The sequence below is a fragment of the Bos javanicus genome, chromosome 6, assembly GCF_032452875.1.
Source record: "Bos javanicus breed banteng chromosome 6, ARS-OSU_banteng_1.0, whole genome shotgun sequence".
Taxonomy (NCBI): domain Eukaryota; kingdom Metazoa; phylum Chordata; class Mammalia; order Artiodactyla; family Bovidae; genus Bos; species Bos javanicus.
In genome coordinates, this window is record NC_083873.1 from 84,413,464 (window position 1) to 84,431,945 (window position 18,482).

Sequence of the window (18,482 nt, forward strand, 5' to 3'; positions counted from 1 at the left end):
GTTTGTATCATTTCTTTTTAGATTCCACATATAAGGGATGTCATAAGATATTTTTATAGGTCTGATTTCATTCAGTATGACACTCTCTAGGTCCATCTCTGTTGCTGGAAATGGCGTTTTCTCATTCTTTTTTATGGCTGAGTAATACTCGGTTGTAGATATGTATCACCTATTCTTAATTTATTCCTCTGTTGATGGACTGTATGTTGCTTCCATGTCTTGGTGGTTGTAAACAGTGCTACGATGAACATTGAGGTGTATGTATCTTTTAGGATCATATTTTCCCCCGGATATATGCCCAGGAGTGGGATTCAGGGTCATACTAGCTGAATGTTTTTTAAGGAACATCCATACTGTTCTCCATTGTGGCTGTGCCAATTTGCATTCTCAACAAAAGTGTAGGAGTGGTCTTTTCTCCCCACACCTTCTCCAGGATTTATTATTTGTGGATTTTTTGATGACAGCCATTCTGGCTGGTGTGAGGGAACACCATAAATTTAATTGAAAGAAAAGTAGTGTTTGCTTTGCAGAATTTTTTTTCCCGCCTTTTAAAACTTTTAAGACTTCCTTTTATATATAGGGTAAGTAGTTTTTAATTAATGGCTGTGCATTTTTATTTGATTCAAATTGGTGGGAGAAATAAAAAATGTGCTTAGCTTTTGAACAGTGTCTGGATTGGAACACTTTCTTCTGAGGAAGTTAAGTGGGTCAGGAGAGGTTAGTAATGAAAACCAGAGGTTAGGGAAAATCCAGACATGATACATCCTTATTTGATTAATTTACATTGTAATGTTTTTAAAAATCTTGTCTTATTCTTTCTTAGATGAGAAAAAGAAGGAAAGAAAGAGAGCTAGAGGCATATCTCCTATTATTTTTGATAGAAGTGGAAGCTCTGCATCGGAGTCATATGCAGGTATTCTCATTTACTCTTATTTGTGATCATATCTGACTGATTCTAATGTAATCTGCTGTAAAAAGTGTGGAGGCTGTAGTTTAGCGTGAACTTGTTGATGTTCATTAGTATTGATTTCTGGCATGTTCAGTGTAATAATTCTAGAAGAAACTAAGCTTTTTCTTATTATTTTAATCCTGTTCTGTTACTGCTTAAGTGGAATTTCACTTTTTTTTTTTTTTTTCTTGGAAGATGATGATTCAGTGACTAGTTTTCTGAGTGAGAAATTGTTCAAATATTTTTAAAAACATCCAAACAACCCAAAAAGCAAAACACTCGTACACATTGAGAAGTATTTTTTTTGTGTGTGTGGGTGCGCCAGGAAGAATAATTTGTCTTGAATGAGAACTTTATGTGACAAGACTGTAGAAATTTTGTCTTATCTCTATTAAAGCCCAATCTGAACAAATGTACTTTGGCTAAATACAGGTTCAGAAAAGAAGCATGAGAAATTATCATCTTCCGTTCGTGCTGTCCGAAAAGGTATCATTTAAATTTGAAATTGTTTTCATTGCATGCTGCCTTAAAGTCATTATTTTGCCTTATTGGTTCTCCATTAATAGTTGGTTTTAATGTAGTAATGTTCTGATATATTGCATTAAGGGGGGAAAATATAATGTCTTACACAGAGCTCTGTATTCACTTTTTGCTGCCATATCTTTTAGAAAAATAGCAAACATCTTCAGCTACCTTAGTTTCTGGACAGAGTGGATGATGTGTGTGTAAAAAATATGTATATATTTTAATAGCATAAGAATTTATTACAATTTTAAATGGTTAATGTGATAAAAATCCATAAAATTTATAGCTATTTTCACACAAAATATGGATCTGATATATCGGAACATTACTATATTAGGTTTGCCTTCTTGCAAAATGCTGGTGTCTTTTCTTAGCTTTGCTTTACTACGTGTTGTGGCTTAGCTTTTCAGGTTGAATGGGTGATTATGAATTTTAAAAGTTTAGCTGGGTTGCGGAGGGCTAATTTCAGTTAGTACAACTTAAATTCCTCTGTGTGATAATGGCCTCTGGTTAATCAGTTTGGATTTCTTTTTTTCAGATCAAACCAGTAAACTCAAATATGTTCTACAGGATGCAAGATTTTTTCTCATAAAGAGTAACAACCATGAGAATGTGTCCCTTGCCAAAGCTAAGGTATTAGCATCAGTTCTGTTGAAACTATCCTAACCTTGAAAATTTTACATGTGAAGGTGGACTTAACTATCACTTGAGTACATGAGATACTGTAATATTCATTAAAGCTTTAAAGCTCTTTCCCACAGTTGCCCTGCAGGGTCTGCTTTTTTTAACTGGTTAAGCAACCCAAGTAGTAACTTTAAGTTTTATTTTAAGTCTTCTGAAGATGAGTTTAGAAGTAAAATTATTCAATATTTGAAGAATATATTTCATTATACATTGTACTGCAAAAATGGTTCAAGTTTTGTGTTTCTTTATTCCAGTTGCTAGTTTATTATACCAACACTTTTTAAAAAGGTTCTTTAGTCAGCCAGTTTTTGTTTTGTATTACTGCTTGTTTTCCACCTTGAGGTTTTCTTGCAAAGAAGGTGTTCCTCTATGGAGAATCTCAAAAGTAAGATCACTTGGATTTCAAAGAAAAGAGAAGACTCAGTTTACAGGCCCACCCTAGCCTTTACAAAAGGGATATACCTGGTTGCTGTCAGATGTTGTAAGATTAATTTTTTTCTAATGTTTTGTTGTAAAATACATCTACTTTTTATACAAACTATTACAGTGTTTTCATATTTTTGGTTTAAGACAGTTTCCACTGACTTCAAGAAAGGTAAAACTAAACATTTTTTTAAAGATATTTCTGTCAGTATAATGATTCTGTATTTCTGGTTTGCGGTTAACCCATTCAGTTTTACAGATGGAAGGAATAATATGCCAAATAACTATGTAATGGAAATTTATTCTGTTCCTCAGCTGGAGTGGATTTAGGCAAAAGTATTTAAGCATCTAGTGTGAATGAGATCTAGTATGTATCAGCAGATCAAACTGAATTGGAGCTTCTGCTTTACTTTACCATTCTGCCTCTTAATCTTTCATGAAGAAAGAATTGATTAAAATGCTTTGGAAATGGTAGCTGTGTTCCAGCTGTACATAAAACACAAGTCTCTTCAAACTATTGGTATATGAAAATTTGAACTTAAATTGAAAAGAAAAAGGATTCAAACTTAATAGAAATTCTTCCCTGTGATTTACTCACATATTTTTGCATCATTAGGCAGTTTTTATTTTACTTATTTTTATTTTATTTTTTAAATTAAAAATTTTTTTGGCCCTGATACACTACATGTGGGATCTTAGTTCTCTGACCAGGAATTGAACCTGTGTGCCCTTCAGTGGAAGTGCAGAGTCCTAGTCACTGGACCACTAGGAAAGTCCTTGAGCAAGTTTTGTTTTTGTTTTTTCAAATTATGAAACTAGGATAACACATTTATTGGAAACTACAGAACAAAATTACATATAATTCCACTACAGATTACAGTTAACTTTTTAAGTAGATGAATTAAGATTTTTTTTGTTGGAGTTTCAGTATCACACTCTAAAATTAATAGAGTGAATATACAAAAGTAGAACAGTATAGTAGACGTGAAAAGCACTATGAACCAATTCAACATAATTAAGATTTTATACAGTTTTCACACAACAGCAGGGTACAAATGCTATTCATGTTACCATAGACTGTAATCCAGGAGACAATTGGAACATATCCACGGATGTAAAACAAAGTGAAAAATTTCATAGTCTAAAGGTATTGAAATCATACAGTCTGTTCTCTTATTGTGGAATTATGTTAGAAATCAATGTCAAGAGATATTTGAAAATAATACACATATTTTCAAGTGTATTGTGACATTTACCAAAAGAGATCTCTGACTTAGCCATTGAAAGTTTAGACACAATTTTTAAAGAAGAAATGTACACATTGTGATTCACTTTCAAACAAAATGTTTTTCTGGTAGTAAATGGTTCTAATTTAGAGTAACTGTTGGTGATTGTTTTTATTGTATAATTTTCTAGCTCATATGTTTTGGTCAGCTCCTGCCCTCATGTGTTTCACTCATAGTTTTAATATTTTTGTTAAGTTTGGTTAATTTTCTCCATATTTTTCCCGAGTATTATATTATTTTGACTGCTGATAAATAGGACCTTTATTCATAATAGCTTATTGGTAGCCTTGGTCTTTTGCAAATATAATTGGAAACATAAAAGATTTATATTAATTTCAATCTGTGATCTTCACATCATTTATATAGGGTGTATGGTCTACACTGCCTGTAAATGAGAAGAAATTGAACGTTGCATTCAGATCTGCAAGGAGTGTTATCTTAATATTTTCTGTGAGAGAGAGTGGAAAATTTCAAGGTAAAATTTCATTGTTAATTTTTCAAGGGAAATTTCAGGGTAAAAATAAATTGGATATGTAAAAACATTAATTATATTTGCATGAATACATTATAATTTCTTCCCTTAGGATTTGCAAGACTTTCTTCAGAATCACATCATGGAGGATCTCCTATACATTGGGTACTTCCAGCAGGAATGAGTGCTAAAATGCTGGGAGGTGTCTTTAAAATTGATTGGATTTGCAGGTAAATTACACACTTCACTGTAGATAATTAAAATTGCCCTTGTTTTAAGTGGGCTACCAGTTGATAATGTTAACATGTATGTAGTTGTAATTTATTATCCTAATTATTCTCCCCTTTTTTGGTCTTACTCCTAATCTGATTGGGACCTGTGGGGTTTATTCAACAATATTGAAAGTAAAAATAACATTATATACTTTGTTTACAACCTTTATAATCTAAGATGCATAGGGCAAAGATTTAGTCAAGAGTTTTATGTATTTCATTGGTTCTCTGTGTTAGTAACATAGCAGAATTTATGAACCAGACAAATGCTTGGAATGTTACTTAACATTTATATTTAGTGGTTTAACTTGACATTTTATTACTGTAAAGTAGGAAAATAGTCACTCTTTGGCTTGGCTGAATAACATTTTGGAGGTGACTGATTTAGTTGTGAACAAGTAGTGTTTTTTAAGGAAGTTAGCAAAGTCATGTTAGTTAGCATTGTGATTCTTGAAACTGAAGTAATTAAGATTTAAATGTTTGTTATAAAAATAACTTACTTTGAACTCAGTTATTTACTACTTTTTTTGATTTTACTGAATGATTTTACATTGTTTTAAAAAAAATGATTAAAACAGTCAGTTTAGATAATGCAGAAAAACTTAACACTTCAGGAAATGGACAGTTTGTTGTCTGGAACTGCCAGCTGGGGTGAAGGCAGAAAGCTTTTATAGGATAAATAGTAATGAATAAGAAAGATACTAATAAGAGATTATTTGATTGGGTGGGGTAGCATTGTCAACCTTGCTTGGAATGAGGAAGCCCAGAGCTGGCTTCATGTTTGGGGACTGGCTGGTAGGACATACTGCATTTCTGGTCAAATGGAGCATTTATAGGGACATGAAAGTTACCTAAATTTCAGTTTGCTAGTTTGGCACCTTGGGCAGGAGTGACTCCATCTTGGGCCTAAAAAGGTATTTCAACAGTCTGAAAAGCTAGTTATTTAAGTGATCTTGGCATGCACAAATCTACTACTTGTAAAATTAATTTTAGTTAAATAAGAATTACCTGAAAGGAACCATAAGGATTTTTTGGTATTATAAGTTGACTTAGGTGGATTTTGAGGGGGATAGAGGAATTAGATAAGAAGGAAAAATGCTATTTGTTTTCATGAAGGCGAACTAACACACAGAAGAACTATGAAATCAGAAACCTTGGGGGTGGGAGGTGTTGGGTATGTTGGGTGATAGAGGGAGCCACCTTTTTAATGAAGCAGAGTCAGTAAAGAGAACAACAAAAGGCAAAGATTATTATTAATGTGGGTCAGCCTAAGGAGTTAAACGTTTACTTTGGGACAGTGAAGAACTATGAAAATACATGGGCAGTGATACAGCAGACTATGTTGATATTTAATGGAATAGCAAAATGCTAGAGATATATATATATATCACCATTACTTTCCATAGGGAAAAATTAGAAGCAATCTAAATTCTCTTGTACAGGAAATTGGTTAAGTAAATTATGGTTTGTAATGTAATACATGTAACATGGAAAGATTTAACAGATGAAAGGATACATAATTACATTGAAATGCATTGTTAGCATGGTGAGACTATAGATAATATTCCCATACTCCATTGTACCCAGGGTTTTAAAATGAAGTTCTTTATTTCTAAAATTAATCATAATCAAAATTACAAAGTTTAGAAATCTGGTGGTAGTTTATAGGGAAGACAAGTTATTTCTTAGAGATGAGACATTTTTACTTATAGTTTTTTTGATAGATAAAGGCCAAAGGAAAGGTTTGCTAAGTCTATGGTTTTATGACTAGAGACATTACTGGTGTCACTGAAAGATATTTGGAGATGATGCTTTCTTAGGAATAGAAGAAAAGTAATTACCCAGTTTTAGATTGGTGGTAGCAAATTTTATTTTGAATTTTACTTATTTAACTTTTATTTTCAAATTATTGATAAATTTCTCAATTTTAGAAAATTAATTTATACACAGATTATTGTGTCATTTTCTTCTTCATTGACTTACTGGCAGTTTTACTATCTTATTTATATTAGCAACAGAAGAGGTAAAAATTCAAATAGTCCATCCTTCTAGCAGTTCGCAAAATTTGGGGTAGTAATTCTTATTTTTAAGTAAGTTTTAAGGTTTACCTGAAAAGAATATTTTTAAATTAAAAAAAATACAGCTTTAAAAAGAAAAAGTCACAAGTATGTTCAAGAGTAATTTTATAGTACTTAAAAGTTCTGAGGAGGCACATGATATTATTACATTGATATTTCCTTGGGTAAGTCACTTGAACTGTTCTCCATATGAAATGAGAATTACTTATAACTGTTAGTGTTAAAATGATTCAGTTCAGTCACTCAGTCGTGTCCAACTCTTTGCGACCCCAGTGAACCACAGCACACCAGGCCTCCCTGTCCATCACCAACTCCTGGAGCCTACCCAAACTCATGTCCATTGAGTCGGTGATGCCATCCAACCATCGTATCCTCTGTCATCCCCTTCTCCTCCTGCCCTCAATCTTTTCCAGTATCAGGGTCTTTTCCAATGAGTCATCTTCACATCAGGTGGCCAAAGTATTGGAGTTTCAGCTTCAATATCAGTCCTTCCAATGGACACCCAGGACTGATCTCCTTTAGGATGGACTGGTTGGATCTCCTTGCAGTCTAGGGGACATCAAGCATCTTCTCCAACACCACAGTTCAAAAGCATCAATTCTTTGGCGCTCAGCTTTCTTTATAGTCCAGCTCTCACATCCATACATGACTACTGGAAAAACCATTGTCTTGACTAGACGGACCTTTGTTGACAAAGTAGTGTCTGCTTTTCAATATGCTATCTAGGTTGGTCATAACTTTCCTTCCAAGGAGTAAGCGTCTTTTAATTTCATGGCTGCAGTCACCATCTGCAGTGATTTTGGAGCCCCCAAAATAAAGTCTGACACTCTTTCCCCATCTCTTTCCCATGAAGTGATGGGACCGGATGCCATGATCTTAGTTTTCTGAATGTTGAATTTTAAGCCAACTTTCTCACTCTGTTCTTCGCTTTCTGCCATAAGGGTGGTGTCATCTGCATATCTGAGGTTATTGATATTTCTTCCTGGCAATTTCGATTCCAGCTTGTGCTTCCTCTAGCCCAGCGTTTCTCATAATGTACTCTGCATATTAGTTAAATAAGCAGGGTGACATTATACAGCCTTGACGTACTCCTTTTCCTATTTGGAACCAGTTTGTTGTTCCATGTCCAGTTCTAACTGTTGCTTCCTGACCAGCATACAGATTTCTCAAGAGGCAGGTCAGGTGGTCTGGTATTCCCATCTCTTTCAGAATTTCCCTCAGTTTATTGTGATCCACACAGTCAAAGGCTTTGGCATCATCAGTAAAGCAGAAATAGATGTTTTTCTGAAACTCTTTTGCTTTTTCGATGATCCAGTTTAAAAGGATTAAACTTTAATAAATATAAATCAGATATGATAGTTACTAGAGTTTTATTTAAGTGCCTTTTGGATTTAATAACTGGCTCTGAGTTTTTTTTAGGTGTGGTCCTTGGATCACTTGCATCAGTAGTATCTGATTATTAGAATGTAGGATTCTGACATGTGCCTCAAACCTGTATGCACACACTCATGCTCACTCACTCAGTTGTGTCCAACTCTTTGTAACCTTTTGGACTTTAGCCCGCCAGAATCCTCGGTCCACAGGATTATTTTCAAGCAAGAATACTGGAGTGGGTTACCATTTCCTCCAGGGGATCTTCCCAACACAGGGATCAAACCTAAGTCTCCTGTATCTACTGTATCTTCTGATTTGCAGGTGGATTCTTTACCACTGAGCCATCGGAGAAGCCCCATAGGCACATTTGAGTTTTTAAGACTAGATGGTGCATGGTAGCACATAAGGAAGGAAGCATGCATAAAAAGTCCCAGTTGCCACTGGGAGTTAGATCAAAATAAGACTAAAATTATAAAATATTATTCAACCAGAATTAAATCTGTGTTTTAACCTCACCCCTATCGGGTCCATTCCAAATAACCCATTTATCTTTTCTTTCATGGTTTCTCTGCTATTCCTGTTAGCTTTAATGACCAACTATTTAGTACATACAGAGTCTTTGTACAGTTCATGTTCTTTTTTTAAATATGCCCCATTTACTAAGCTCCTTAAAGTAGAGAATCACTGCCATGTTACCTAGAATACTCACAGTAGAGATAAACATCTGTAGGCCTCTTCCTTACATGTCTGCTCAAAAGCTAGTTTTTAGGATGCCTGCTATATACTCATGATAACCACAGATGTACCATTTCTCTTAGTTTTAACCTGAGCCCTGTTTTACTTAAAGCGTCATAGTTCCCTGTGATATTCAGGCTGAGATTAAATAATTTGTCAAAACAGTGGGTATATGTCTCTGGAATTCAGTTAGAACCAGTGCCATCAAAGAACCACCAAAGAATTTTAACCCCAAGTGACTCAACCAGCTCAACATAATGCCTTTTTTTGGGACCAAGGGTAATCCATGGCTAATGTTTAAATAGCAGTGATAATTCTGTGCAATAATAACTTGAAACCTTCCTGTGCTTTGCTTTGGTAGTTGAAAGTGAAAGTGTTAGTTGTTCTGTTGTGTCCAACTTTGTAACCCCATGTATTAAGCCTCCGGGCTCCTCTGTCCATGGAACTTGAGGCAAGAATACTGGAGTAGGTTGCCATTCCCTTCTCCAGGGGATCTTCCTGACCCAGGGATCGAACCCAGCTGGGTCTCCTGCATTGCAGGTGGACTCAACCATCTGAGCCACCAGGGAAGGTTGTAGGATATTCCTTTCTGTAACTTATTAACTGGCAATTTAGAAGAAAAATATAAGAAACTTAAAATACAGTTTTTAACTATAGATCTGTGTCTGGATATTCTAGGCTTTGCTATGGCTTTAGTTTAGCTTAATGATGATCTCTTTCCTCCCAGCCCTCCCTGAAGTGGCGGGGTGGGGATGTGTGTATATATGTATATATGTACACATATATTTTTGTTTGTATACACTCTTGAACCACTCGATGTGTGAGGTAAGATGTCTTTTAGATGAAGATTCAGGCCTTTTTAGTAGTACCTAGTGGGCATTTAGTTCCACCACTCACTGCTCACTTTTCCCATACATTGACATCACCACCACAACAGATCATGCCACTTTGTAACTTTAATCTTTTCCTGTAGATGTTAAAAATATTTTCTGAGGTTTAAAAAAGTCTAAACTTTGAGCATTTAATATTCATCTTTAAGAAAATTCACATAAGGCTAGAAGTAAATGGTTGTATAGCTTGTCCATTGGACCAGGTCATTTGCATGTAATTTTTCTTCTCTGTTATGTCTTCACTCAGGTCCTTTTCATTGCTTCAGAAGTATCTCTGCTTTACCTTTCTACCTATGACTTTTCCTGAGTCACTTTTCTTTCAGGCTTATCCCTTATGCCACCTTTACCAGGTGGCATATAGAAGCATTTTCTATTTGTTTCTTTCTTGCTTGCCAAGACAAATACGACCATTCACATTAAAAGCAAAAGTTCTATACTCTGTTTATGGTACTCATTCTTTTTACAAAATACTTGTGTGTGCTTATTTATTGTTTGGTGAAAGCTGTTTAAAAAAGGTTAGGAATTAAAGCTTTTTATCTTACTCATCTTTGTATGCTTTTTGAGCAGTTTTATTTGTAGATATAGTTCTTTAATTAAAGCATTTCTTTAATTTGGCATTACTTTATACACAAATAGATGAAACATTATTGAATGATGTTAATTTCTGATTTTTTTTGGCAACAGGTATTTATTACTTGTCATGTTTATGTTCATTGTTGTGCTATAAAAATGCAGGGTATCTTTTTTTTTTAAACTTGGCGAGACTATTTTGTCCTGTGGCTCAGAAACTGGAGCCTATAATATAGAGTGAAGTAAGTCAGAAAGAGAAACACCAATACAATATATTAATGCATATATATGTAATTTAGAAAGACAGTAACGATGACCCTATATGCAAGAGAGCAAAAGATACAGCGATGTAAAGAATAGACTTGTGGTCTGTGTTGGAGAAGGCAAAGACAGGATGATTTGAGAGAATAGCATTAAAACATGTGTATTACCATATGTAAAATAGAGGACATGAAGCAGAGTACTCAAAGCAAGTGCTCTGGGACCACCCAAAAGGGGGTAGGGTGGGGTGGGAAGGGAGGTGGCAGGGGGAGGACACCTGGGAGGACACGTACATCCGTGGCTGATTCATGTCGATGTATGGCAAAAACCACCACAATATTGTGAAGTAATTAGTCTCCAATTAATAAAAAATGAAGTATAGCATTGTAGTGTAAGAGGAGAGATAGTGCATAATTAATACATGCAAATATGTAAATTTATAAGTATAAAATTTTGTATTATTGCTTTAGCAAAAGGGGAAGATAATTGAATCTGGGAAAGCAGTCTTGAACCAAGGGTAGGGGACATGTATTCATATGGTATTAACTGCCTGGTTAAAGTTCATCTCTTTATTGATCAGTTATTAAAATATACAAGATTTTTAGTACATAGATATAAGATGTAAACATTTGATGTGTTATTTCATTTGCAAGCTACCTAAAACAAGTTTGAAGAGAGTGGCACTATCCTTATATTTATAAGATGAAGAAACTCAGGTTCAGAAAAGTTGAGAGAGACCAAACTGTCTTGGTGTCTTAGCTCATATTTTTAAGCATATTTAGCTTTTTTTTTTTCTTTTTGAGAATACAGGAGAATGTGAAAAGTGTGTCTCTGAATGTGGCTTTGTTTCTGGGAAATAATCTCTATCAATCTTATTTAGTCGCATTTAAGTCATGATTAATAGGAATTCATTACTAAAGTAGTATAAGGTCTTTAAAAGATTCTGCAAAATAGTATAATTGATATCACTTTGTGTTTAGGCGTGAATTACCCTTTACTAAGTCAGCTCATCTCACCAATCCTTGGAATGAACATAAGCCAGTAAAGATTGGACGTGATGGACAGGTTTGTTGTTTTAATTGATTCTAAAAAACATATATTTAATCACTCTTATAGAAATCTTTATTGAAAGATATTTTAAAACCATTTTTGAGTGAATTTCTGAGAATGATTGGGGAAAATATTCTTATTTGGAGTTTGTGATTACTGTAATTATGACTGATTTGATATGACCTCCGTTAATGTAGAAAGGTAGATTTATTTGGTACTGGATTTATACAATTGAAGGAAAAGTTTTTGAAGAGAACTGGCACGATTTTAAAAACCTTTTAGGTTTAGGTTTTTCATTGTATTATTACTGCTTAACAGATTCTGATACATTTTAGAAATGCCACTTAACATCTTTACTGAAGTTTTCTGAATAGAAAGAAACTATTAAAAGGAGATGAGTATGTGTATACGCAGGTTGTCGAGTCTGCAGATAAAATTAAAAATGTGCAGTGATTTAAAATAAACCTAGGCTTGTGACCCTTAGTTTTCTAAATGTAATTTTGAACCAAGTTTTTATTGCTTGTAAGTGAAAATGTTGGTAATTTAAAATAAAAATTATATAAAGCCCATAGATTAGTTTGCCCTTGTTAATATATTTCAGTGCATTTAGCAATTCATAACCATGAAAATTGTTGACACACTAAACATTTTTTCTCCATTGTATTAAGATGGATGACTTCATCCTGATACTTAATGTATTTTGCACAAAGAAATATTCCTTTGTTACAGAGGGTGACTGTCACAGATTCTGTAGTTAACCTTGGAGATTCTGTGCTGTGCTTAGTCATTCATTTGTGTCTGACTCATTGCAACCTCATGGACTGTAGCCCACCAGGCTCTTCTGTCCATGGGAATTCTCCAGGCAAGAATACTGGAGTGGGTTGCCATGCTCTTCTCCAGGGTATTTTCCCAACCCAGGGATCAAACCCTGGTCTCCCGCATTGCAGATGGACTCTTTACTGTCTGAGCCACCAGGGAAACCATTTTTCCCCTTACATAAATACATGAAACACTTTTGAAAAGCTTTTTAAAATCTTTCAAGGAAGTTGATTGGAATCTCATGTGATCATCAACCTTGGGAAGGAAACCTCCAAGTCAGCCTATTTTTGTTCTGTACATCAGGAAAATACAACAACTCTATCAAAAGTTTCTCCTTTTTTTCATTTTGTAAATTACTGCTTTCTTATTCCAGGAAATTGAACTTGAATGTGGAACCCAGCTTTGTCTTCTATTTCCCCCTGATGAAAGTATTGACTTGTATCAGGTCATTCATAAAATGCGTCACAAGAGAAGAATGCATTCTCAGCCCCGATCAAGAGGACGACCATCCCGTCGAGAACCAGTCCGGGATGTGGGAAGGTTAGAAACGTTCTTTGGACTGATAATAGGCACATATATCAGAATAACATGATGGAGGAATATGATTCGTCAAAAGTTTGTCCTGCGGTAAAGAAGAAAGAGAAAATCCTCAAATCAAGCTGCATGGACTAGTTTGTGGCTTCATTGAGGATTTCAGATGGTCACCTTGGTCTCAGTCATTTTTCAAGAGGAAAATGGGGATCTTTCCTTATGCAGAAAAAATTATCTGCTAAAGAGTGATAACCAGTTTAGATTAGATAGTAATCTGATAATACAATGTATACCATTGAAATGAGGTAGGCCTTTGTTGCTAAGAACAGGCTAGAAAGGAGGAAGAGGAGGAAGTCTTTATTTGCAAAAATTGTTAATATTTTGTAAAAAGCCTTTTCTTTCAGGTGTGTCTCTGGATAAACCTTATCAGATATGGGACTTTTATAAAGGATCACTATTATTTTTTCAGAAGATGACGCCTCATTTATTAGAGGATAAAATATTTTAAGTTATTTTGATATTCAAGAGGAGCATTGTTGGGACTGTTTCAGATTTTACCATCGTGATGTGTTAACCCCATTCTCAATATTGTCTAACATGTACCCCGTGAATTCACACATCTTGCTGAGCTTCTGAAAACTAGGTTCTTTCCAAAGGGGATCAAGTGGCCCTGGGAGACCCGGCAACAAACCAAAAAGAAGGGCTGTTGCTGTGTCTGTTTACAGCTTTTCCAGATGCTGGCAGTACCTGTGGACTTAAAGTGTTTTTTAGAGGATCGCCATGGTTGTTGATCACTACTTTATGAACTAAACAGCATTTTCCAGGAAAAGGGGTTTTAACTTGTTACAGAATTGGAGAAGTCTTTGCAAAGGACTGATTTAAGCCCTTCACCCAACACCTTACCCTGAGTAGATTTGCATACAGCTAAATCTAAAATATTCTGCTAAAGACTGTTGGATGTGTGGTTGATGGGATGAAACCTTTGGTTAAGTTTCCTTTTGGTGGAAACATCCTGTGGTAGGTACAGATAATCCAACAAGAGTCCCCTTTTCTTTGAGCTTAAGAAGGACACTGTCAAGTAGGTAGGAGGAAACCTGGCAGAGCCCCCTTACTTTTGGCCTAAAAGGACTGATCACCAAGATGTCTTTTGAAGTTTTAAGCTAAGAGATTTCCAGTGCAATACAGTACATACAAGTGAAGTTTTTACCTCAGATTTGCAATGGACTGTAAACTATACTTATTACACCACTACTCCTCTCAAGCCTGCCAGGGCCTCCATATTTGTATGTGGCTTACAGCTTAAAGTCAGTAGTTGGACTACTTTATGAACTGTTACTATCATGTTTTATACCGGTCGTAAATGCACTCCCCAAACTACAGGAAAGCGGTATGTTTATTTTTTAAACCAGTTTTTAATTTTCTTAGTCTTATTTATTGTAGATGCAACTGTTTTTATTATGTTGGGGGGCTTGGGTTTATTGCAGCTTTGTAGTTTGAGTGAACTTGTGTTGCAGAAGTTTATGAAAGCAGTAAACATTCAGAAATAACTGGAAAGCTAGTGATGCCCAGGTTATTACAGAGATTTTGACAAGGGTAAAAAGACATATTTATTATTACCTTAAAAAACCTGAAATTTTGTTTTTTAGTTTGTATAGCTCTTTATTAAATGCTAAGTATAATGAAGTGTATTTCATGATGTATATACGTTAACCTTAATGGTTACATTAACCGTTGAGATTTATGGAAGATAGTGAAGAGCAGCCTGCTGCAGATAGTAAAGTTTCACCTTCTAAAGAATACATTTTGAATTTGTATTATGAAACTCTGTTAAAACTCTGCCCCATTATTTGCCAGTTTATTTTAAGGCATTGTTTCTGGGAAAAAATTCCCACAATTTGTAAATGTTACTAACTTTAGAAATTAGTTTTTCAAAGTATTTAAACATTTTTAAAACTTTCCTGTAAAATAACTTTTAATAAGTATCAAATTTTCTGTATGATCATGTGAAAAGTATAATTTTGTACAAAGCAGAAGAAAAATATTTAAGAAATACATAATTTTATTCAGATTTAACCTAAAATGACACTAATAAGTTTAAATATATAGATTTTAGGGTTACCTGTTGTGTAATGATGAGAAGTTTTTTCCCCTTTATTTTACCTGAATGAAGACTTTATTCAGAAAAGTGTTTTAATTGTTAAACTGGATATTTATATTAGCTTTAGCTCATTTACTTTTGTTTAGATAACTAAAATGTGATTTACGTATTTTGAACAGATTACTTTTAAGTGTCTGATCATAGCACAAGGATTAGAGAATATATTTCTTTCTAGCAATACATCTAAGGATTGGTGTATAAGAATTTGAGGAATTAAAATTTAGAGATTTTAAGATGTTCACGAAAGACGAGGCTGTTATTCTAAAGGAAATAATGAGCTTTTTTTTGTACTTACTTCTGTCAGAAACTCTTGCTTTGCTGTTTGTTCTCCTAGCAGTTTTTGGTTTAATTTCTAATGTGTCTAATTTATGTAGGCGTCGACCAGAAGATTATGATATTCATAACAGCAGAAAGAAACCAAGGATTGACTATGCCCCTGAGTTTCATCAGAGACCAGGTTAATATTTTATAATCCTGCAGATATTTGACTTGAAATGATTAAAAACAACAACAGCACAGAATCTTCTATCATGACCCTATAGTTTTAAAAGTGAGAAAACTTTAGGATGCAGCTATTAATGACCTGAAATTGTAGGAAATGGAAACTGCACTTGTGTTTTAAGATTAAATAGGGAAAGCAATGAACTTACACTCTTATTAGGATTTTTATTCTCTTTGATACTTAGTATTTCCTGTGGTAGAAAGCTTTAATTGGAAACTGAAATTATGCTGTATTTTTCTAAATACATCTTTGATTTTCATATTTTTAGAGAGGAATGGGAAATGCTTGGTTTGTAATCTAAAAGCAGCTTTTCAGTTAACCTTTCCCTTACTGGAGTTGAAAAAGGCACACTGTAGTTAAAGAGAAGATATTTATTTAAAACAGTCAGTGATACACTTATAAAAATCAGACCATTTGGAAGTTGGTGTTAGTGAGCATTACAGCCTTGTTACATGACAGATGGCTTGATAAGCCTCATTCTTCTCCAAAATGGGATATTCTGAAGAAGTAAAATTTTTCCCCAGTAACTTGGCCACTTAAACTTTTTCACATTTTAATTTGCTAAGTTCTTATGAGAAGAAGAGGGGAGAATATTTCTCTGATTACTGTGGTTCTTTCATTTAAAATGTATATATTTTAATTTTTACAACTTTCGTTAATTTTGTTTTTCTCCCCTTAAGTTTGCATTTTTTAACGCTTTGGTTGACTTAGCAAGGCTTATGTATTCTCAAGGTGGAAGGTAAACATTTGTTTTAAGGAAGACCTATTACAGTGTCCTCAAGATAATTCCTCTGTCCTTACCTTCCTATGGTGCAGCATGAAGAAATTTCTGTCTAGCAAGAATTGGGGTGTGGATTTAGAAGATCCATATGCAAACCTCTCTAACAGTTTATAATTCTGTGATATCAGTAAGTTATTTAGTTACTTTCTAATTATCATGTAATCCGAGAAGAAAATCTGAAAATGGAACAGTATGATAATAGTATCACTTAATAGCTTCACTATTATATCATGGGAAGAATTGAAATGAGTGGTAAGGAAGGTTTAATTATGATGCCATAATAAAAAATATAAGTTTGATATACTAAAATGCTTGATGTTTGAACAGGGTATTTAAAGGATCCACGATACCAGGAAGTAGATAGGTAAGTTGGGTTCATTTTTGTTCAGTTTTGAATTACATTCTTGGAACTAGTTTATGAACCACCTGAATTTAGTTTCACAAATCTTATTCCCAACAGACGGTTTTCAGGAGTTCGCCGAGATGTATTTTTAAATGGGGTAAGCATTTCTTTTTTTTTTATTTAATGCACATAAAATCAGTATCTGCTTTATTTTGTAAGTTCTGGGTTTTTATTTATTGACATTATCATCTTTCATTTTAGTCCTACAATGATTATGTGAGGGAATTTCATAACATGGGACCACCACCACCTTGGCAAGGAATGGTTTGTATTAATTCTGTTTTTGCAAGTTATATAATTTCATTTGCAGTTCCATACATTTTGAATGCTTACTTGGAGTATGATTGTTACAGTTACCCATTAAGAGACATAAAATACATGTCTGGTGATAAGTAAAATTGCATGCTGTTTTTAAAGTAAAGGCTAATGAATGATTGGATTTGTATTAATAGTGGAGGCTTAGTTGATAAATGTTATGATTTATTATTGTGGTGGCTAGTAGTGTAAACTCTTCAGGGTTCAAATACCTTCCCGTCTCAGCTCTGACTTTAGAAAAGTTTCATAATACATTTCTGTCTTAGTTTTCCTTATCTGTGAAATTTGGATATCCATTCATTCTTTGACTCATCAAACTATTTAGTACCTACTCTGCATGACCCTGTTTGCTCTGGGTGTACATCAGTGAATAAATTGGGACAGTATGCCTATGCTTGTATAGTTTAAAATTTAATGGAATAGTGTCAACCTTGTAGGATTGTCAAGAAGCTAAGTTTGCAAAATACATGTTAAGTTTAGCATAGTGCCTGACCCTGATATTCAGTAAATTCTCTATGTTAAATAAGGTTAACTAAATCTTGTTCCTGAACTTTAATTTTTTTCTTTTTTTAAGAAAACTGGATGTTCTTCTTAAAGTGTATTTTAAAGTATTAAAGATAGCTGAAGCATTAGTTCCTAATAAAATAAAACAACTTAGAAGTTTAATTTGTTCTGATTGTTTCTTACCTTTTTATCTTAAAATGCTGCCTGTAATGTGGCCTTTTCATCTGACTTTTGTTTCACTTAAGGTACTGTATACAGACAGATGAATTATTTCTTTCCTTTAGAGTATGACATTTAAAAAATAATAGTAATATCTTGGCCCTAACTAGGGGGAGAACTACCTTGATTTTCCATCATTCATTTTATAATTGCATTATTCATTTTATAATTTCATTAGCTCTTTAAATACATTTGTGCATAGTATTAACATGACTGATTCTAGAGTCAGATTATCTGATGTTGTGTCTAACTTCTACCCTCTTTAGTAGCAGTGTGAATTTGAGCAAGTGACCTAACCGTTTGGTGCCCCAGTTTCCCTTTTTGTAAATTAGGATTACATAATAATACTATTACCTATAATTCTATTAGTACCTATCTGTAGGGTTGCTGTGGGGATTAAATGAGACTTCTAAAGTGCTTAGGACAGTGAATAGTAATCACTATGTAGGATAGGCTTTTGATTTCTAGTGGTATTTTATGGTATGTAACATGTTAGATGATGGGGTTTAAATATTCAGGAGTTTCTTACACACATTTTTTTTCAACAAGCAAATACAGAGGGTATTTTAAAGAATGCTAATGTCATCAAAGTAAATGGCTTCAACAGTAAATTCTTTGGGTTGGGTGGTTTGGATAGGGGAATTCTAAGAATGGTTTGTTACAAGGATGTTTTTTAGATGC

The 18,482-nt window shown here is 34.0% G+C and overlaps 1 protein-coding gene across 7 annotated transcripts in view; it reads left to right on the plus strand.

Moving 5' to 3' along the window:
- YTHDC1 (YTH N6-methyladenosine RNA binding protein C1) overlaps positions 1-18,482 on the plus strand; it is a 38,241-nt gene that overhangs the window by 16,779 nt on the left and 2,980 nt on the right. For 3 of the 7 annotated variants that reach the window (XM_061420334.1, XM_061420339.1, XM_061420338.1), the window contains exons 5-15: positions 824-913; positions 1,382-1,435; positions 2,013-2,107; positions 4,234-4,342; positions 4,452-4,569; positions 11,500-11,584; positions 12,762-12,928; positions 15,452-15,534; positions 16,688-16,724; positions 16,797-16,860; positions 16,965-17,027. In XM_061420334.1, the coding sequence (XP_061276318.1) occupies positions 824-913; positions 1,382-1,435; positions 2,013-2,107; positions 4,234-4,342; positions 4,452-4,569; positions 11,500-11,584; positions 12,762-12,928; positions 15,452-15,534; positions 16,688-16,724; positions 16,797-16,860; positions 16,965-17,027 (965 nt within the window). The remainder of the gene's footprint in view (positions 1-823; positions 914-1,381; positions 1,436-2,012; positions 2,108-4,233; positions 4,343-4,451; positions 4,570-11,499; positions 11,585-12,761; positions 12,929-15,451; positions 15,535-16,687; positions 16,725-16,796; positions 16,861-16,964; positions 17,028-18,482) is intronic. The other 4 variants (XM_061420337.1, XM_061420340.1, XM_061420335.1 and 1 more) reach the window with 3 other exon arrangements.